This window comes from Pseudorasbora parva, chromosome 23 (assembly GCF_024679245.1).
Source record: "Pseudorasbora parva isolate DD20220531a chromosome 23, ASM2467924v1, whole genome shotgun sequence".
In the NCBI taxonomy this organism is placed as follows: Eukaryota; Metazoa; Chordata; class Actinopteri; order Cypriniformes; family Gobionidae; genus Pseudorasbora; species Pseudorasbora parva.
The window spans coordinates 31,774,803-31,797,293 of NC_090194.1; the positions used below are offsets into that span (position 1 = coordinate 31,774,803).

At 37.8% G+C, this 22,491-nt stretch overlaps 1 protein-coding gene across 2 annotated transcripts; it reads right to left on the reverse strand.

Annotated features, from left to right (window-relative positions):
* Positions 1 to 795: 795 nt before the first annotated feature.
* Positions 796 to 20,644, reverse strand: hapln1b (hyaluronan and proteoglycan link protein 1b). 2 transcript variants are annotated; one of them, XM_067433690.1, is made up of 5 exons: positions 20,560 to 20,644; positions 8,020 to 8,163; positions 4,752 to 5,114; positions 3,585 to 3,887; positions 796 to 3,451 (listed from the first exon to the last, which is right to left on the reverse strand). In XM_067433690.1, exons 2-5 carry the CDS (start codon positions 8,123 to 8,125, stop codon positions 3,162 to 3,164), a joined length of 1,062 nt encoding a protein of 353 aa, XP_067289791.1. In that variant the 5' UTR covers positions 8,126 to 8,163; positions 20,560 to 20,644; the 3' UTR covers positions 796 to 3,161. The 2 variants fall into 2 exon arrangements, with proteins under 2 accessions (XP_067289791.1, XP_067289792.1); XM_067433691.1 differs by lacking the exon at positions 20,560 to 20,644 and adding an exon at positions 8,699 to 8,942.
* Positions 20,645 to 22,491: the final 1,847 nt, after the last annotated feature.

A 22,491-nucleotide genomic window follows, 5' to 3' on the forward strand; every position in this document is an offset into this window, starting at 1 on the left:
TTTAGTCTGAGGCCTTTCTATCCTTTGAATGTAAGTGTATGCCCACTTGCTGTCCACGTCCAGAAGGTAATGAAAACATCATCAAAGTAGTCCATGTGTGACATCAGTTGGTTAGTTAGACTCTTTTGAAGTGTCGACAATACATTTTGGTCCAAAAATAACAAAAAATACGACTTTATTCAGCATTGTCTTCTCTTCCGCGTTTGTTTTCAAACCTCAAATAAAGATTCAAATGGTCGCGAATCAGCAGATTGTTTCGTGATTCGTATCGCCAATGTCATGTGATTTCAGCAGTTTGCCAGTTTGACACACGATCCGAATCTTGAATCATGACCGTTTGAATCTTTATTTAAGGAACACGGAAGAAAAGACAATGCTGAATAAAGTCGTATTTCTTGTTATTTTTGGACCAAAATGTATTGTCAACGCTTCAAAAGAGTCTAACTAACTAACTGATGTCACATATGGACTACTTTGATGATGTTTTCATTACCTTCTGGACGTGGACAGCAAGTGGGCATACACTTACATTCAAAGGACAGAAAGGCCTCGGACTAAACCTAAAATATCTTAAACTGTGTTCCGAGGATGAACGGAGGTCTTACGCTGTGGAACAATACTGGGGTGAGTCATTAATGAAAGAAATTTAATTTTTGGGTAAACTAACCCTTTAATTCTTTTGAATATTTCTTCCAGCTGTGTGACTAAACTTATGTGAGAACTGGCAATACAAATATAAAGAATTATTTGCAATTTCTTGGTTATTTTGGCAGAGTGAGACATCCAAACCAAATATGTATTTGACTGATTGTTTATTTTTTGGGTCAATGTTTTTCTTCTTTTTCACATTGATACAGTCAAATTATCCATTTAATTATACCTTATGTACACAAAACAAGGTTGGAAAATTAACGCTGCCCATGAAGACATGTCTAAGCATCCATTTCTAAAATTGTCTTAAAGGGATACTTCACCACTTTTTCATATTAAACGATGTTATTCCCTTAACTAAAACGAGGTGATACATACCTCTCTCGTCTCAGTGCGTGCACTTAATCTCTCTGACGCGCGGTGACGATCTGATAGCATTTAGCTTAGCCCACTAAGTCCAGTTCATTCACTATGGTACCAAACAGAGATCAAGTTAGAACCGACCAAACACCTCCATGTTTTCCCTATTTAAATAGTTACACGAATAGTTGAACGATCAAGTATGATGACAAACTAAAACGAGGCGCTTTTCTAAGCAGATTAAAAAGGAGAACTATAATGTATAGCGGAATAGCACTTCTGACTCGGCGCAGTAAAAAGTCCCGGCTGAAAAATCCTCCCTCACATCTTACCCTCACTCTCTCATTTCTGTCAATAGGGGGAGGGGGAGATGTGAGGGAGGATGTTTCAGTGATTCACTGCGAGTCAGAGCGAATAAGTGCACGGACTCAAACGAGAGAGGTATGTATCAACTCGTTTAGTTAAGGTAATAAGAGTTTAATATGAAAAAGCAGTGAAGTATCCCTTTAAGTCTTGTAAACAAGGCACATGTACAGTTGCCATAGTCAAAACAAAATGAATAATGAATGTGAATACATATGCAATTATTTTGAAAGCATCAATATGTATAAGTCTTTTTTACTTTTCTTTTATTTTGTGGAGCTGGAAATTTAGTGTAGCAGCTAAAACTCATGATCTTCAGTTCTAAACTGGCTGTGTTGACCTTAATAGTAATGATAACAAGAATAAAACATCAAGTAGTTTTTGTCTTAGCTTGGCAGTCTGTTTTTATGGTTTGTTTCCAAATGCCTTGGCTTGACATGTTTTTCTGAAGGTCTACTGCTTCATAGACAAGTAAAGGCTGAATGCAGCATGCTAACTATGCACTTTTTTGTTGTGCCATTATTTTTTGCATTGTCGTTGAGTAAACCTTTACCTGCAAGGTCTGTTTTTTCTACAATAGAAGGTACATTTCATTGTGCTGTTTTTCTTTTACTAAGTAACACAACATGGTCATTAACACTGTCATCTTTTTGACCACCTCAGTCTTGCTATTTGTAAACGGTAACATGCATAGACTAAAACTACTCATCACATTGGCTAGAAACTGGGCCGTGTGCTTTCTTTCACACAACTTCCTCTAGCAAACTAATTTGTTTTAACATTTGGCACCATTGCTATAGGTTTTCTACGGTTTCATTAATTGATCACATCAGGTTGGAAATAGGACAGAACAGAAATACTAAAAACAATCAATTTACTTTTGAAACACAATTGGTTTGTTATGATGTCTGTGGTATGAACACTTTCTTCAACGTCCTGGACACTAAAACCGTTTGACAGTGATGAGGTCAATACAGTGGAGCTCTTACATTGTGACATAGGGGAGACATCTTAGAAACACATTATTTCAAGAAAAAGATAATTAACATACATTTATAAACACTCTACTTGTATATTTCAATAGTTAAAAAAATCACAGAACAATGTTTTGTTTCTTAATGCGACATATGACTCAACATGGTTTGGTCCACACATACAATGTTTTGAACTAAATTTAAAAAGGTATGTTTTTAGGAAATTGAAATTTAGCACCCTGTAAGGATGGCAAAAGGAAAAATTGCGCTCATTGTGCCATAAATGTACTGAATGGTGTTTAGCACTTTAGTTGAATTTGTTTTCCTATCAACAGAAAATATATTTTCCATCATGCTATTTATATGGGATATGATGTTCTTGAATGACAAACTAAGTGCCCAAAGGTATCAGTACAAAGTATTTAAGCTTTTCAGTCATTCACTTCTAGAACATCCCTCAGGCTACTGCATGCTAAATGGAAGAGCACAGTGTGAATTTCTACTGCAATCTTGCCAAATATCTCTTCCTTCAGCACTGCTGTAAATGATCGTTCAGAAAACACGCAGCTATATGTTCTGTGGCATCCTATGAATACTATTCCTGTCCTGTTGCCATTTAGAAGTCTTGATTTTGAGAGAAGAAGGCACCGAAGGTGCCTAATCCTTCAGAATCTTTCCTTCAACATCAGTTATTTACTTTATCTTCAAATCCTTCTGTATTACAGTATCTAGAGACTTTGTCACAGTTTTAATGCACTCGAACTAACACCTTACATTATTACTCTTAGTTCTTGAGTTATATGGTTTGTACACTCAGTTGTCGCTCTTGTAGCAGTAGACGCCGTAGAGTTTGTGCTTCTTGTCTGGGAATCCAGAGAAGCGTACGGCGGCCTCTGTGGGACTGCAGCGCCTGCGTGGTTTAGAAATTGGGTACCGTACGCTACCGTCTGCCAGCCAGCCTGCGTCGCAGCGGTCGTAGCCCAGCAGCTTCCATGCTGCGTACATTTGCCCGACTTTGGCAATCTGAGCGCCATCCTTTTGACATGCCTGCACTGCTTCATTATACGTAAGCTTGGAAGGGTGTATCAAATAATAGAAACGTCCTGGAGAAAAGAAAAGGGAAGTGTTAATTCTCAATTTGCATTAAAGATTCTTTGTATTGATAAACATTATACATTATGTATCAGATCAATTGCTTTACAGATGTATTTTATCAAACCGTTGGAAAGGACCAACCTTTGTAGTTAGAGGTGAAACAGAAGACATCATATCTTTCTTTTTGCTTGTCACGCATCCCATAATTTCTCACACCGGGAATGGTGTTTTTGCCTCCACATGGCTCTCTGGGTTTGGTGATGGGGTATTGCACCGATCCGTCACTGAGCCACCCTGCATTGCACCAATCCAACCCATCTCTCCAGGCATCGTACAGCTGGTCAAAAGATGCAACGATGGCATCCTGGTCTCGGCAAGCTTTCTCAGCATCAGGGAAGTTCAGGTTGTAACGACCCAGTCGAGGAAAATACGGAAACACAATGCCTGTAGAAAGCCGAAGACCAGAAAAGGTATGAAATTGCATTATTTCGTAATAAAAGTCCTTAAAAATGCTCCCTGTGTGAAATCAAATTCCTGATTGCTATATCTGTTTTTTCAAACGCACCATCTTAATTTTGATTTATTGCATGCAACTGAAGTGATGCCAAGAATGCAGACAGCAGGGACCAAATGAATGTCCCATTATTTGGCCCTGATAGCTCTTGTGTCAGGATCTTGTCGATGGTCCAGATTTAAAAGTTGTTCTAGTCTGCATTATAAGACTATTGAATAGCGTTTACCTTGCACACAGTGTGAAGAGAGTCAGCACAATGCTATCTCATATCTAATTGGCTTGAGGAATAGCCAAGAATGTTGCATTAACTGTGTATAGTATTGTGTAATATTCCATAAAATCCAGCCCAGTGTCACAATGGTATTATCGCTGTAGCACCACCAAAATGTGGCCATTTCAGAGAAGAGCCTTGAGAGGTTATTGTGTTTAAAAGATTTAGAAAATATACACAATGTAGAATGAAAACATTCTTGCATTAACAACCAAATGACAACTATCAATTTTTATTAATTTTTTAAAAATATGGTTTTAGGGAATATTATTGTTTGGTGCTGGTCTACATGGTAGACCTGCTAGCCATGTTGTTCACCAGCAAAACTTAACTGGTGAAATAGTTTGACCCAGGAAATCTTCCATGTAAATCTGTTGTTAAAACATGATAGTGACACCTCCACATCAGCATCTAAAAGATCCCATCATCTTTTCAAGGTGAGACTTAAAAAAATCTACCTGAAAGATGTTTTCTTGAGATTGTGTAGGAAAAACCAGCAAGATAACATGAATCTATGCTTTACCTTGCAGGTCAAGGGATACAACTGCTGTATCGTCCTCCAAGCCATCGATGACTTCACACTTGTATTTCCCATAATCCTCCAGAGTTATTTCATTGATAACCAGTGAGGCATCATTCTCGCTGGCAGCCTGTAGATGCACACGGCCATGGAATTGACCATAGCTCTTTTTGTGGAAGCCCATAGCTACGAAAACATCAATTTCCTTAAGATAGTCTGAAGTCAGTTTAGTCCATTTAATCCTCAGTTTGGGATTTGGGACAGACGAGGGATCCCGGTTGAACTTGCATGGCAGTGTGGCGTTGCCTCCACGTTGTGAGATTACTTTGGGTTGTGCTGTGTCAACTGAGAGCCGGGGGCCATTTTCTAAAAATCAAAGAAAGAAATATTCATTAAAAAAGGTAAAGAAATAGACACAATAATAGCCATAGCTCTAATTTGTTTTGTTGGTTAGTGTCCAATAACTTAAGGCGTTTCACAAAGATGATATTGCGAATCTATCATTGCTACAGGCTGCTGTGGTTATGCAAATACATGAATCATTATGTTTGCTACATTTCTTAGGAATGAAACTCCCCTACATGTTTTTGACAGAAACTGTGCGTGCTCTTCCAATTAAGACACTCCAGCAACCATTTCAGTGCACATATAACTGTCGGACAGTTTCTTAAATCCATAATCCCAAAACTAAATTATTGCACTTTTGTATCTATTTATAGTTTAGAGGAGGGTTACACTGTATGGTAAGATTGACAAATCTTGTTCTTATAATGGTTGTAAAGGGGCAAAATACATATTTGTGACTTTTTGAAGACATGATTGGAGAATGTGTTGTCCAAGGTAAAACAAATGTCTTAATTTATAAATAAATGATAAATTGATTTGTATGTGAAAATAAAACTCTCCCATACCAGACTGATCTCATGAAATGGCGTATGTATGACACGCCAATTCGTATGCCATTTTCGCTTTTTAGCGTGTTTATCAACGCAGTTTCATTCTAACGTTATCCCCCTACACTGCCCCTACCCCTAAACCTACCCATCACACACACACAGCCCCTAAACCTACCCATCACACACACAGCCCCTAAACCTACCCATCACACACACAGCCCCTAAACCTACCCATCACGAGAAACATTCTGCATTTTTACATTTTCAAAAAAACCTAATTTAGTATGTTTATGAATCTGTTTACCTTGTGGACACACACATATATTCAGACACATTTTGAACGCATAACTCAAACGCTTCCCTAAACCTACCCGTTTGTGTATTATAAAAAACAGGATAACAGGCAGATACGACTGCAGGCACAATTTATTCAGAAAGTACAAATATTCCAAGTGTTGAATGATTGATTTGTGTGAAGAAAATCCCCAAAAGTGATTCGAACGATGAGTCCATCCGCCAAAGATTAATAATAAATTTCAAATATTGCCGCCGGAAGAAACGTCACGTCAGCATTGGCTGTCGTGTGTCTCATGACCAATTGCGTCATTACGTCACCTTTGATAAGCGCTTTGGGTGTCTAGAAAAGCGCTATATAAATGTAATGAATTATTATTATTATTGATTGTAAAATGCCATTGGCTCACGTAGGTCTCGTGACCGATCGCGTCATTCTAAACTTGTCGTGACATGTGTATCATTTGAATCAGAAATATGAACGAGTGCGTGCGTTCTGTTCACAAAGGGGCGTGACCATCATTTCAACTAAAACATTAAAATCAACGCTGTTCTTCACATGAAGATATCATATGGCTTCAGAAGACTTGGAATGCAACATGAGTTAATACTTTTATACTGCTTTTATGACCGTTTTTGCAATAAATACATGTGACTGTACATTTATTTGCCTGTTACATGTTTTATATTGTTGAGAGTGGGTAGGTTTAGGGTAGGAGTGGAGTTAGTTGCTCCAAAATATAAAATTAGGCTATAAATATTAATTCTGTGAGATCAGGTTGGCGGAATCACACGGCGTAGACATACACGCGGATATGATGGTTTGTTTAGGCGTAAACATACACGCGGAATCACACGGTGTAGACATACACGCGGATATGATGGTTTGTTTAGGCGTAGACATACACGTGGAATCACACGGCGTAAACATACACGCGGATAGCTCAAAATGCGTACAGATAACACGCCACTTGGCTTTGTTGCCCATACTCTTCCTAATGGACAGGGGGGTCAGATACGGATCTGAGTTAGACCTGGATTGTCATAAACAAGTTCCCAGCAACACCTTGCTTGATCTGTTGAAAACCTGTAATCCGGTCAGTAAAGACAACCTGCAGCTAAACTGCAGATTAATTCAGCTTCTGCTAGGGCAATGCTTTTTCTGTCAAAATGTCAACTAAACATTGAATTCAGGCACTGCCCCAGTGTCCTAACAAGGTGCAATGCAACAAGTTTTCATCTTTAACCCTCGGTTTCACAGACAAGGTTTAAGCTTGTCACAGACTAAATTGCATGTTTGAGCAGTTTTAACTGAAAGCAACTTACACAGACTTATCTTAAAATAAGACAGTGTCATTGTTTTTTTCTCAAGATACACATCAGTAATGTTTTTTTCCAAGGCACGTTAATAAAAGCTACCTAAACGTCCTAATTGAACTAAAACCTAATCCTGGCTTAATCTAAGCCCTGTCTGTAAAAACGTGCCACAAATGTTGAAAGTTAAGTGTCACAGGATTTCAGATTTATAAAACAATTGTGATTTCACTAGTGGCTACTTTGCATGATTCAAAACAGAAATTTAACCCAAGCTACCAAGTCTTATTGCGCATTTGATGTGGCTTTTTAGGTCAAAACAGTTTAGCATTACATTGATAGTGATCTCTTCTTGTTGCATCTTTTCTTGGTTAGGACACATGGTGTTTTTATACTTAATTAATACTTTATATATTGTTCTTCACACAAACTAATCATGTTTTCTTGTGTTTTTTTTCTTTCTTTCCTGACATATGCAGTCAGGAAAGCTGATACTTATAATTTCTCAGCGTGAGTAAAAATGGAGCTTATCAATTATTTAACACTTGTAGTAAGTAATTCCAACCACTTTGCGTCTTGTGATGGTAGCCAGAGGGGTTTGAATCACCTAAGTCAACACCGAATGAGATAATTACCGTGAGTGTCCCTGTTAAGAAATGCTGGAGGGGGAAGACCATTTACGGGATAGGCAGTACAACCCCCTCTCTATCTCACTCTCTTTCTACAATTTACTTTCACAAACAAACACACCATTTACTGTCTCTTACCTGAGATGTATATGGTCCTGTAGTGTTCCAGGTCACTGTATGCCTCATCAAAGTTGTCTGCTCGACTCTCGGAGAGGACCAAGAGGAAGAGAAGTAGGAAGGTCATCTTGATTTGTAGCACCAGGGGGGTTGGGGGTTACTTTACTACATAGAGACCACAAGAAAAAGGACTGTCAGACAGTATGCATTTTACAAAACTATTTATCTGCTGTATATCCCAACTAGTTTCATATTATAAAAGAAAAAACATTAAGTTATATTATTAGGCTTTATGGAGTTTGTGAGAGAGTTCAGTTTTTTGTGACTTGCACCAGATCGCATGCACGTTTCCATCTGCAGTAACTCCCCAGTGCAGTGCTGTCACGCAGACCCAAGTGCACACAGTGTCCTTTTCACCACATCACTCAGAAAGCAACTCACACAAATAGGACAGCTACAGAAATAAATGACTAGGACCATTAAACCTTTCACGCATACATAAATCCCAATTAACACCAGAGCAATCCGGCAGCAAGTGCTGCAGGACTGCCTCCTATACCCTTCACCTTAAGAGGCACTGAAGTGTGAGAAAAGTGCAGTCAAGATGCTCACTACGGCACAAACTAGCACAAAACTTTGCAGGCACACTTCAACAGCACAGATCATCTCCCTACAGACACCAAGCTCAGAAAGGACTTACCATCTTACGGAGCGTGTGCTCCTGGCCACCAGCGCATGTGAGGACGGCTACACAAAAGATCAGGGTTAGAAAGTGTGTAGACTCTTCTCTCTCTCTCTCTGCAGTCACTCTGATTGATTCGTTTTTTCTTCATTCATTTCAGAGTGCTGACGCACTGAGGTAGTTCCTCTCTACTGCAGTCAGCAGAACTGCTCTGCAGAGTAGCCAACCCCCCCAAACCCAGCCTGCAAACAGTCATTACGCATACCAGGAAGCCACCGCTGATAACACTGAGGACTTGCAGATGCAGTGCCCTCTCCTGTGACAGATAAGTTACCTCAGTACAGTGAGCTTGCTCAACTGTGACGAGGTAAATCATATGGGTTCAATGTAGAAGGATACCAAGTCCTCTACTGCCAAAAAAAAAAGACAAAATACAATGCAAAGGAGCTCTAGGCATGGTTTCAATAAAGCAATACCTTGAATTAGGCTGGGGCTTGGAGGACGCCACATGGGTCTGCTGTGCTAAATTCCCCTACGAGGCCATTTTATGGCACAACTATTACGGTTAAAAGAATTTGTTCCCGCCCAAATGACCCTAAGGCCTTTTTAGTGTAATTACTGTCAAACATGCCCTGTTTTGCAGGCTGCTGGTTAACCAAACACAGACCGTTAACTCTTATCCACACTAACTGTGCTGTTGACACAGAATACTGTTACCAACCACATTCTTTTGTGACAATCCATTGTATAAAGTGAGGTCAAGCACAGGGAAAACAATCCATGTCTTGAGTTTTTGAATGTGGGTAAACGTCCTAAACGCATAGACTGCAGTTGATCAGCAAACAGCAATAGTTTAGAAACAGTGCCAGACCACCAGCTAATTCACATAAGCATCACAAGAATCTTAGTCTTGCACAACTTGAGAACTTTTCTTCTGGGAAGAGGCAGCAAGTCTGCAATTGGGAGAAAAAGTCCCTCCTTGTTGAAATCACTTGCTGCCAGAAAGAGACTGTCCAGTTTAAACAGTGACTCAATACGCTGATGCTTAACTTTGTACTCCTCTTGTTTTTATATGTTTGAGCCAGGTTGCCGTTACCACCTTGACATTAAATCTTGCTCTTTGAAATAAGCATTGCCAGCTTCATTTGTTGTTTAACATCAATACTGGTTTTTCAGTTATCATGCTAAAGGTCTTGCAAAATCTTGAAAGCTTGGGGCAGTGGAATATGAGCAGATAACCATGGCATCATCTGTGAAGAAAATAACTTGTCAGCAATCGGAGGTCTGGGACAGGTCCTGATTAAACATACTTGTTTAACTTGAGCACAGATTGTCCCAGATTGTTTCTGTAGAACTTTCCAATCCTCATTTGGAAATCTCTTTTGTAAGACCCAAACCCTTCTTTTGTTATATTTTTTACCGAATGATGTAAAGTGTTTAGTTAACTGGGCTTTTTAGCACATGACTATTAGTGTCATTTGAAAGTGATGTTTGATAGCAATGGCTCTGAAATGAACTTTCCTGGTGTATATAGTACTTTTTAATGCATTGGGTCTGGCTCATAAAAAAACAAAGTTCAAAAGATAAGAAAAGGTTTGTGTTTTTGAATAGAGCTAAATATTTACAGTTTTTACTTAGAACTTTTGTTAGAAAAGTCTTTTGTTAGTACAAGAAAATATATTGCTAGACACATCTAGGCTTGGAGACTAAACACACAAGTAGACCGTACAGAAAGTTTGACTACACAATGGTCATTGGAAATTGTCAATTGGAATTGGAGTATAGACAATTTGGAGGGCATTTCAGTATGTCACTCCTCAACATCTGTGGTTTCTGAGCAGCTGTAAAACTCAGGGAGATTATGGATTCTTTTTAGCCAGAACCTCATTCCCCTTTGACCCCAATCCCTAATGTGCCAAAACATAATCCCTTAAGTGGTTGATTTGAGTAGTCTTTGCCGATCACTTTGCATTACTATGAGGGCTATTACTTTCCTCATTTGGAATAGTGGTTGTGTATTTTCACATTCATTTATTGAGTGCCAGCTAATCAACCCGATTTCAAGCAATGTGATTTTTCAGAAAGCCTCGCAAAGTATAAATTTATACTTAAACCATTTGGCTATTAACCAAAGTTAAAGTTAAATGCAGTTTGTCAAAGAAATGCAATACTTTTTACTAGTAATGGACTAGTAATTATAGCAATATTTAAGCCAGACTGATTAATCAGTACATATTTGGCCATTTTAATTCAGATGTTACCTAAATTACAGCACAGAGATGTCCTTTAGCAATACTAATAACACCTGATAACAGAAGAGATAGGGATAGAGAGTATGCTCTAATTTCAGTTTTATGTTAGATAAAGATTTGTTTGTTAAATGGGTTAATTATTCTTCCAAGGAAAGGCAGACATAATTGAACAGCCTAAGGCATTAAACCTGCTGAGTTCACAGTAAACCTGTACAGATGGCAATGGTGATTTTCAGGTTAATGCAAAAACAGTTCAACACAAATAGATGCAGTGTAAACCTGTGATTTCAATGACTCATGTTTAAAGCTTATGTTTGATTCTACAAAGCGCATCGTAACCCTTAATCTCCATAACATCAGTAAGAGGACTGTTTTCACCCTTCAAACGAGTCGCTGTCTTTGAAGGCCACACAATCTCTCTGCACCAGACATTAGAGCGATGACAGTGGATGAATGGAATCCTAAAACCTCTCATTTACAGAAAATCAGGCTTATTTTTAATCTCTGCCACTCACAACATCCTGTTTAATTTACTCACCATGTCCTACCATTAAGATACATTTAGTTATAGATATCTGTCTTAAGCCTGGTTCAGACAACACAACATGTTTGTGCTACAATAGTCACTCCTAAATTTTTGTCACAGAGAAGAAAAATCAGACCAATCATCGCTTGTCACCTTTAACGTGCATGATGTCATTTAGAAGGCGGAACTAGCGTCTGACTTCCGGAAACAAGAGTGTAAACAAACAATGACTAAATAATGTTCCCACCCAAACAATGTCGAAGTGGTGTGTTAGCTTAATGCTAATTCCAATACTCACTGGGTTGCTGAAGTCCGCTAGCATTCGCCAGTATTTATCTTTTTTCACTTAAAAAAAAAAGTCTTGGTAGTTCCTCAAGGAAACATCATAGGCTACGTCTAAATGTGATTATCTGTGTATCTGATTGGAATCAGATCTGAAATTATTGATGTCCACATTGTGCATCAGAACTGTTCAGATCCGATTTGTTGTGTGTCCATGGCACTTCCCTTCTCTTTTCCAGGATATCTGCATTGGTTTCTATGGCAATGATGTTGCATTGGTAGCCATACACCAAAAACAACAACAACATGGAACAACAATATAAAAGTCACAAACCATGCAAAATCCGATCAGAGCATTCAGACTGAAACGGATATCCAGATCAGAACACCATTGCCTTCTACTTCTTATGTAAATCTTGTGCATGAAAAACACCACAGAAAAATAAGCGATTCTCAACATAACGCCAACTGTGATGCAATCGCTGGTATCATTAAAATGAACACCTGCAACATTTGCACTATGTCCAAACATGTTCATTGTCAGGTGGAACTGACGGGGCCGAATCATCTGGATCTGCAGGTAAACAAGTGTCACGCGAGGATAGTGAAAACAGCAGCTCTCATGGACACAAATGTCATGTTCCAGGCTGTGCAGGGGACGTGGAAATTTTTATACCCTTCCCACAGATAAAAAAATGGCAACAGTCATGGTTGATGTTTATTATAATCGAATAGCACAACAATTTAATTTAAAATCGTTCGTTTGCTCGGCCCATTTCAAGCAAACTTCGCTCAGTGTCTTAAACTGAAGAAAGGGGCAATTCCAACTGTATTCCTGCAAATAATAAGTAGTGATTTGCCCAATTATTGACTATTTAAACATTTTCTGATTAAATTGAAAGTTTCTTAGAGAGACAGCATTGTCTAGATGATGCAAGATGCTAGTACAGTAACAATAGGAAACACCAAGCACCATACAAACTAAATAGTATATCTAATGACAGGTTAATATTATTTTGTATTACAAAATACAACCTTAAATACCTATGTCATACTACATTAGTTTGGTTGACGTTTAGTTGCTAACATCACCTCCACCATATAAGTTAAAACGATAGTCATTTGAAAAGGCTTCTATTCATTTAGTAAAAATATATATATTTATAATTTTTAGAACTGAAGGTTTTTTCATGCTTGTATATCAGAATACATCACAGTCACTGCGTAGCCTAAATTGTGACTAACGTAATATAAACATGCAATATCGTTGACAAAAAAAGACGAGTCTAGAATGTAGTTCAAAAAATAAAAACTTGAACAAAAACCACTGGTTTTGTGGAGGGGAAAGAAGAGCGTTCGTGCTTGCGGTTGCCAGATTTCATTCATTTAAATCACCCAATCAGAGCTTTTCTGTGAAAAGAACATGTATACTATCCAGTGTTTTACCTAAACGTGCAATCTGGCAACTATATGCAATCTGGCAACTATATGCACGCAAGCTCTCTCTCGCGTACGGATGATCTGAAAACACTAATAAACAAGTAAGCTGTATTTTATCAATCTCCATTTGAGATGTTCTGCTTAAAGTGTCATTCAGTCGGTCTGTGTTCTGTCAGAACTGTCAGGACTCAAGAGTTGCTTCACTGAACAACTGAACTGTTGTGAGCTGTGAGCTGCTGAAACAAACCAATCAGAGCTCAACATTAATATTCATGACTCTTTCAAGTAAGGCAAAAACAGAGCATTACATCCTAGGGACAATTTCTAGGGTTGTAAATGGACCTGTAAAACTGTATCTGGACAATTTTTGCCATTAAATAAGCCACATACCCTCTATGTAGATATCAGAGAACAATTGAACATATTGTTTCAACTCATTCTAGGGCACCTTTTATTACAGAAGATTTTATGTTTTCAGGCAACACTAATTACATTTTCTGCTTTGCCTTGTACATTTCATTTTCCAGGCAAATCAACTCTATTTATTTCTAAACAGTACTGAAATACAGACACTTCTGGAGTTTTAGCACACAAACATGTCCAAGACTGGTCCCATTGACTGGGTAATCGGACATCGGAGCCATTACACAGGATTCGTTATCCAAAGCTCCACTCCCAAAAAACTTAAAGAGCCATGTCACAACATTTAAAATCGTTCCATGTGTTTTCTCTAGGGGTCAGGCGTGTGTTCGACCTCCACTCTCTGTAACCACTTAATAAAGTGAGTTCATTTCATGGACTCTGTTTGCAAGTCAAATCCATTTGTTACAGGTGTCATATGCCGCATTTTTGTCATGAAAGTTTATTACACATGGACATGGTTTAGCCTTATTTGCATTCTGTGAATTCTATAAATAATTGACCCAAACAAACAAAATATTCATTATTTATTCAGTCTCATATTGTTCCAAATCTGTATGATTGGAATTGGATTGTCAAAAGGGTATATGCACAGAATTATAGACAAGTTAAATAAGGTTCCCTTCTTTTTTTAAATATCCCAATTTTTCACATTATTTAGAAAACAATATGCACAGGTCAGAAAACAGTTCAGCCATTCATAATGAACAATAAAGAGACACTCTGTTCGGAATAATATAAAGAGGCGGTCTAAGATCCACATACAGTATAAAACTATTTTGTGAGGTGAGGCAAATGACTAAGATACATTTTTCTGATAAAAAAAATTGTGATAAAAAACATTTTATGATAGAGTGATAAATGCAGTGAGTTAATGCAATAGCTCACATAAACTAACAATATAATAACAATAGGTATTATTATCCTCTATTTTTAATCTTGCTGGGTAAAGATAAATAACCTAATAAAGATGCACGTTTAATGTCTAATAAAACTGGTCTTGGACGTTTCTAACACCTATTGCTGATTTTGCTTCCGATTAAACTATGTTATTCCCTTAACTAAGACGAGTTGATACATACCTCTCTCGTCTCAGTGCGTGCACTTAATCTCTCTGACGCGCGGTGACGATCTGATAGCATTTAGCTTAGCCCACTAAGTCCAGTTCATTCACTATGGTACCAAACAGAGATCAAGTTAGAAGCGACCAAACACCTCCATGTTTTCCCTATTTAAATACAGTTACACGAATAGTTGAATGATCAAGTTTGATGGCATACAATCAAACGTGTCACTTTTCTTTTCTTACGGCTTTGGATCAACATGAGGGTGAGGAATTAATGGCAGAATTTTCTTTTTTGGGGGGTGAAATAACCCTTTAAGTATTTTCTGCTTGCAGCTATATTTCTAAAACATTAACAAGTATTAGACAAAATACTTTAAGTGGAAAAGCTTACTGCATCTTTAAAGCAAAGTTCCAGTTTCATTCATGTCTCATTAATTTAATGGGGGCAGTTGTGTAAATATAACCTTTCATTCAGCTTGTACCTGTCTACTTTGTCTCTTAGTATGTTCCATGTTCGTTTAAGACAATGTACCTCCTATTCATAGACTTCAGCATGAGGAAGGGCTCTGTGCTCAGTGCATAAAGAGCCTTTGACTTGGCGGCACTACCTGGGCGTGTTAACAGGGGTGCTCATACCGACTCCAAAAATGGAATTGTAAGGCATCACTGGTGGACAGCAGATGGATTTTGTAATCGGGCAGCAGCAGGAAGCATTCTTGAAATCAACAGCCAGTTACTTAGAAGTCAAAAAAACTGAGCCTGTTACTCTTGGGTATGTATATTTATTTGAAAGCTAAATATTCCATACCACAAATAAACTGTTAGGTCAAAAATAATATATTCTCCTAGTGGCACATGGGGTGAGTTCATGCCAGTCCACCAGCCCGGCATCTCATTAGAGTTCTGTGGGTTTTGATGTCACCCTTGTACCACCTTAGCACACACAAAGAGTCCTCAGTGCTGATACATAAACTACAACCGTCTTTCTACCACATCTTCAACCGATCCACACATTGCCTCGACAAACCGTATACTCTCCCACACCCAGTCAGACCTGCTATTCACATTTCTGAAGTAATACCATAAATGAAAAATTCTGAAAAAAAGGAAAAATTACTATCTAGTTACTGTAAACAATAGGCTGGATTTGTTCCCTTTACAGGAAATGAAGCATATTGAAAAAATATAAAACTGAAATATGCAATTGTAAGCTTCCTCAACAATGGTCAGCTGACCTCAGTTCAAATAGCTTTTTTCCATCTCATGATTGAGTTTGATTGTCAACTTTAGAAATTCTACTAACTACGTATAAGTAACTTTGAAACAACATTCTAACTAACTTGAATTAATTTGCAACTACATATAACTTACTCTCATTAGAGTATTAGTAGACTGCTAGGTTAGGGTTAGTAGAATAAGCTGTCACGTACTTGAAAAGATACTGTCAGTAGAATGTCTGTTGGGGGTCCAACAAAATAGTTTTTGCAGATAATAAGCAGACAGTCTATTAATATTGTTGTATTGTAGTCCAGTCTCAAAAGGCATGTATATACATGTATATTTTAGTCCCTGTTTACACCTGGTATTAAAGGTTTGGTTGAACCAAAAATGAAAATTCTGTCATTAATTACTCACCTTCATGTCGTTCGACAACCGTAAGACCTCCGTTCATCTTCAGAACACAGATGAAGATATTTTTGTTAAAATCCGATGGCTCAGAAAGGCCACCATTGGCAACAATGTCATTTCCTCTCACAAGACCTGTAAAAGGCACTAAAGATGTTGTTACAAAGCCCATCTCACTACAGTGGCTCTACAATCATTTTATGAAGCGACTAGAATAGTTTTTGTGTGACAAAAAAAACCTAAATAACGACAGTATATAGTGACGGTCGATTTCAAAACACTGCTTTCTGATTCTTTGGAGCTTTATGAATCAGTGTATCTAATCAGCGGTTTTCGCATCGCCAAATCACGTGACTTCAGCAGTGTGACGATTTGACACGAATCCTAAATCGATACACTGATTCATAATGCTCCGAAGCTTCAGGAAGCAGTGTTTTGAAATTGGCCATCACTAAGTCGTTATAATTTAAAAAAAAAAAAATTCATCGCTTCATAAAATGATTGTTGAACCACTGTAGTGAGATGGGCTTTGTAACGCCATCTTTAGTGCCCTTTATGGGTCTTGAGAGAGGAAATGACATTGGTGTCAATGAAGGCCTTTCTGAGCCATCGGATTTCAACCAAAATATCTTCATTTGTGTTCCAAAGATGAACGGAGGTCTTACAGGTGTCGAATGACATGAGGGTAATTAATCAATTACAGAATTTTCCTTTTTGGATGAACTAACCATTTAAGATGCATCTTGGTCAATCAGATCACAAGTAAATGAGAGACACATTCCTGCTTATATCTGCTGTTTTATCTCTTTTGTCCGCTTTTGGCCACTTCTGTTCTGATTTCTTCAAGGGGAGTGTCTATGGGTGGTAAATGTATGTTCTTTTTCAGATTTTTCGATCTAATGGATGAAATAAGCTCACACAATTTATATGAACACAACTGGAAACCGGAGCTTTCGTAACTGCTCTGAGTGTGTGTTATAAATCAGGAATGGTGAGAACTTTGTGCTTGATATGTAGTTTGTCTTCAAATCAAACTTGGGTCTGTAGCTGACAAAGTTTAAATCCCGTCTGGTTAGCGCGCTTCCCATGAAATGCATTAGGTCAGAAGGTGGAGAGAGGAATTTAACCATCGTCTACACTACAAATGCAATCCAGTCAAATGTGTTTTCGACAGTCTCTGGAAGTGGTCGAAGGTGGACAAGCTCCAAATGATTTAGACCCCGTTTACACCTGTATTTAGCATCATAAAATTGTGATTGGATAAACCAAAATGCATTTTAGTATCGGGTTTAAACAGGGCCATAGGCCAGATGTCATCTGACCTTTTGAAAAGCAAAACATTAACTAGAAAGAAAGAAATTTTCCCTATTAAAACTAAGAGTTTTATAGCTTGATGCCATAGAATAAATCTTTGTGAGAGTCACATCGAGGGCTTTCATAATGTTCAAAGAGCATAGCAACTCAATACAATGTAAAATGGTTCTTCATAACAAGATGCTCTTTGGTAAAATGTACAGCAAATAGCCAAAGGAAGAACATTTTGATGTGCTGAATAGATCTCTATAGACAAAAACATTAAGAGTTGTATTCAAATCTAATTAACCACACTGGCCTAAGCATGAAATGAACAATGTTTAATGAGATAAAACAGACTTTGAAGTAATGCAAGACATTAACCTGAAGGAGACCAGGGGTGAAATGACTTGCATCACCCCAGGCCACCCTCCTCTACATCACAGCACTGTGGAGAATGAGGACAAAAGGTCACTTGGAAAATCGGCTGGTTTAATGTGCTCTGGCAACCATGTGAGGAAAGGGTCAGAGTTCAACCATTTTCATCAAACCACTAGACGTATCTTTGAGAAAACTGGTGACATGACCTTGAGATCTGCAGCCAAACAGCTTCCAGACAGATCTGATTGACTAGCTTTAGTTAAAGAACTCTAGTGTCTGCTGAAATAATGGTGTTACCACCTTAAAGACCTGAGAGACTGAAATGAAACCATGCGTTTGTATAAGCTTGTACTCTTTTAGAATGACATACATAACATAAATTCACTCACCTAAAGATTTATTAGGAACACTGCAATTATCTAATCAACCAATCACATGTCCGTTGCTTCAATGCATTTAGGGGTGTGGTCCTGGTCAAGACAATCTCCTGAACTCCAAACTGAATGTCAGAATGGGAAAGAAAGTTGATTTCAGCAATAATGAGCAAGGCATGGTTGTTGGTGCCAGACAGGCCGGTCTGAGTATTTCACAATCTGCTCAGTTACTGGGATTTTCACACACACCCATTTCTAGGGTTTACAAAGAATGGTGTGAAAAGGGAAAAACATCCAGTATGCAACAGTCCTGTGGACGAAAATGCTTTGTTGTTGCCTGGTTGGATGAGTCTCGATCTCTGTTAAGACATTCAGATGGTAGAGTCAGAATTTGGCGAAAACAGAATGAGAACATGGATCCATCATGGCTTGTTACCACTGTACAGGCTGGTGGTGGTGGTGTAATGGTGTGTGGGGGATGTTTTCTTGGCACACTTTAGGCCCCTTAGTGCCAATTGGGCATCGTTTAAATGCCATGGCCTACCTGAGCATTGTTTCTGACCATGTCCATCCCTTTATGACCACCATGAACCCATCCTCTGATGGCTACTTCCAGCTGGATAATGCACCATGTCACAAAGCTCGAATTATTCAAATTGGTTTATTGAACATGACAATGAGTTCACTGTACTAAAATGGCCCCACAGTCACCAGATCTCAACCCAATAGAGCATCTTTGGGATGTGGTGGAACGGGAGCTTTGTGCCCTGGATGTGCATCCCACAAATCTCCATCAACTGCAAGATGCTATCCTATCAATATAGGCCAACATTTATATAGCATGCTTTCAGCACCTTGTTGAATCAATGCCACGTAGAATTAAGGCAGTTCTGAAGGTGAAAGGGGGTCAAACACAGTATTAGTATGGTGTTCCTAATAATCCTTTAGGTAAATGTATATGATGCGTTTGTATATCTTCTTTTCATAAGGCTTTTTTCAGATCCAGCTTCAGGTTTATCTAAATATAACTGGGGAAAGAAAATTAGGCAAAGTGTCACCATAGTGGCACACTGAAGCTCAAGGTTTGGTTGCTCCAAACCGATAGATGGCAAACTGTCCTTCATGCAACACAGAGTGCTTCATTCATGTGTCAAATAAAGACATGCATTATTAATTTATACTTTTACACACTCTTGGCCCCTAATATTTGTTTAACCAGCTGTTCCTTCTCAGCACTTTTGCCTGTATTGAAGTGGACCCTCTGTATGTGCCTATTTTGACCCGTAAGAACATTCTGTCAATGCTTGGACTCAACAAGCAGGCTTTTTACTCGGCAGAATGTTGGTCTCTTTGGAGCCAGGCTGTCTCATAATTCATTAAGAAATAACAAGGAGAAGTTGTTTGTGTTAATTTTAATGGGAGTATTCATGAATTGACTCAACTGCTGGTAAACCACTAAACAGCTTTAGCCATGAAGATAAAACAAATTGATTTGAGGGAGATTGAGACAGAGATGTAGTCATTCATTATGAATGCAATTACAGCTCAGATTAAACCTCAAATGATAGCCAAATCATAATACTGAAAAACAATATTTTTGATCGGTAAACAATATTGAAATTCAAGTTTACATTGGCTGGTTTACTTTTTTGAAAATATATTTTATACCATTGTAAACTAAATTTACACACAAAAACATGTAATTTCCTTGGAATACTTGATTATGAATTATTATTATTTATTTATTTTGTCACGAGACAGTAAAATGCATGTTAGCACTTTAAAGGATAAATTATATTTTAATATTTAAAACGCAATAGCTTTACTGTTTTTTTTAAAAGAAAAAATAATCAAAGCGTATTCCATAGTAGGCCTAGCCTATTTCTACTTTATTTATTTATTTATTTATTTTTAATGTTTTTATCCGTCACGTCATCGGCTTGTTAGAACAACCATTTACGAGCTTTTACGATTTACCTAAAAGTTTCAATGCATTTCCAAAATAACACATGATAGGCTAAAACATGTAACAGTTTAGCACCTTATGAAGACGTTTATGCAGACGGTCACTAACATGAACTACATCTTCTACAGGTGTTTTATCCGCGTACAAAAAATAACAAAAATCCTATAAATGACTTTATAATCACAAATAAAATCGTAAAGTGACTGAACATTTGGTCTAAATGAAGAAGAGATGTGAAGCGATAGGCTCTTACCTTGTGAAGCAGAGCTGGGCGTCCTGCTGAATGATATCTGATGGGCTCCAGCATCAGAACTGCTCGTAGATTTTCACACACGTCACAGAGCAAGGCAGAAGCCGCGGGAATGCACGCGCGCGCTCACGAGAGAGAGAGAGAGGTGCTGATAGAGACGCTGTGAGTGAGTGAGTCAAACAATATTAAGTTACAGTAACCGTATCAAAGTTGTTTTCAATTAGAAGTGTGTCTATAATATCCCATTGTAGTAGGCTGTCAAACGGTATAGAATATTACATGTTTCTTGTCAGGACTTCTGAGGAGAACATGTCACCTTCATTATTCAGATTTGTTGTCAGTCCATATCACTTCCAATTTTTTTCTAGCTTCTAATTCAAATACCAGTATCTTATTTTATGCTCCACAGAAGAAAGAAATGCTGGTTTGGAAGGACATGAGGGTGAGTAAACAATGATGATAGATGATGCTTTTGAACTAGGACTTTAAGTAGGCTATATGTGTTTTACCTAGCCTATGTATATTTCCTGTATTTGTTTTTAAATGTCTAACATAAAAACAAATACATGATTAAATGTGAAATATAAAAATTGTATGAAATATGTTAAGCATCACGTGATGATGTACAGACATCAATAGTTGACATACAAAACACAACAATGGTGACACTCAACAAATAATTAACATAAACCAACATTACAAAATAAACCAACTACACAAGCTTTTTGTTACTGTAAATTGTGTTTTCCAATACTGTAAACTATTTTTTTTAAGTTCTACTTTGAAATTACTGTGAAAGTTATTCAATTGTTAAACTGGAATATACTGTAATTTCACACTAAAATGTTTAACAGTGAGCATGTTATCATCTGAAGCCACGTAAATATCCTCTCTGCGTGTTACCTGATATGGTCAAAAATGAATAAATGATTGTGTGTGTGGTGGACATAATGTTGAACTTTTCCTTTTGATAGAATTTGGAAAGCATGCAGCAATTCCAGCCTAATTTGGTAAAAACCTTAAAATATAATTTGTAATATACTCATGCTTCAAAGCACTCTTGAATATCTTCATTGCGTCAAGATGAGGTCGCAAATCTATTTTTGGCGATTTCTTTTTACAGTCTCTTAATGTTCTGGCAGCATTAGTACACTCACTTTTCCACCTAAAGACATTTTTAGCTTTAGAAGGAAACTTTTACCCAGTCAGTTTTCACATCTCAAAGCTTTCTTTCAGTAAATGTTTAAGCTGTAACTAACAAAACATAATCATCGCTCAAAGATGAATGCAGGATTATTCTGCTCTGAACACACACTACGACAGATCTAATGTAGCAGGTTGCCCAGTCTAACAGCGATGACATAGCTGTTTATCAGCTGTGTTTGAAATTTCAGTATGTATTACTTTTGGACAGACAGAAAATCTTTTATGAAGTCTATGAGCATATTCCACATATTTTTCTTATCTTTATGTACAGCATTTTCAGACTTTCATACTCTATAAAACATGCATTGTTTTTTCAAATGTACATGAATGCATAAGGTAAAGTGTATATTTAGTATATTTATGATGAAACTGCAAACTAGAAGTGGGCGTTTTCCCCCCCAAATTCACTGTGGCTTGATGCCAAAAGTCTGCTTTGGGAGACTAAATCCAACACATTGTGGTCTTATGTCATCAAGACAGCTGATTCTCTGACCAAAGGGTATAGAATATGACATTCCTTAGATGTTTCATCACTTCTGTGTAAAAAAGACAAGATGTCTTATTTTGTTGGCAAAATAGGGTAATTGTTGTTTTAGTTGAAGTTATGCTGTGCTAATTTTAAAGCATTTCTTCTGTGCCTATGCGCAGCCAAAAGTTGTCAGGGGCCTAAGAGTGCGGCAGTAAACACGAGAGAATGCAAACGCTGAGCCTGTAAAAGTTCAGTCCTCA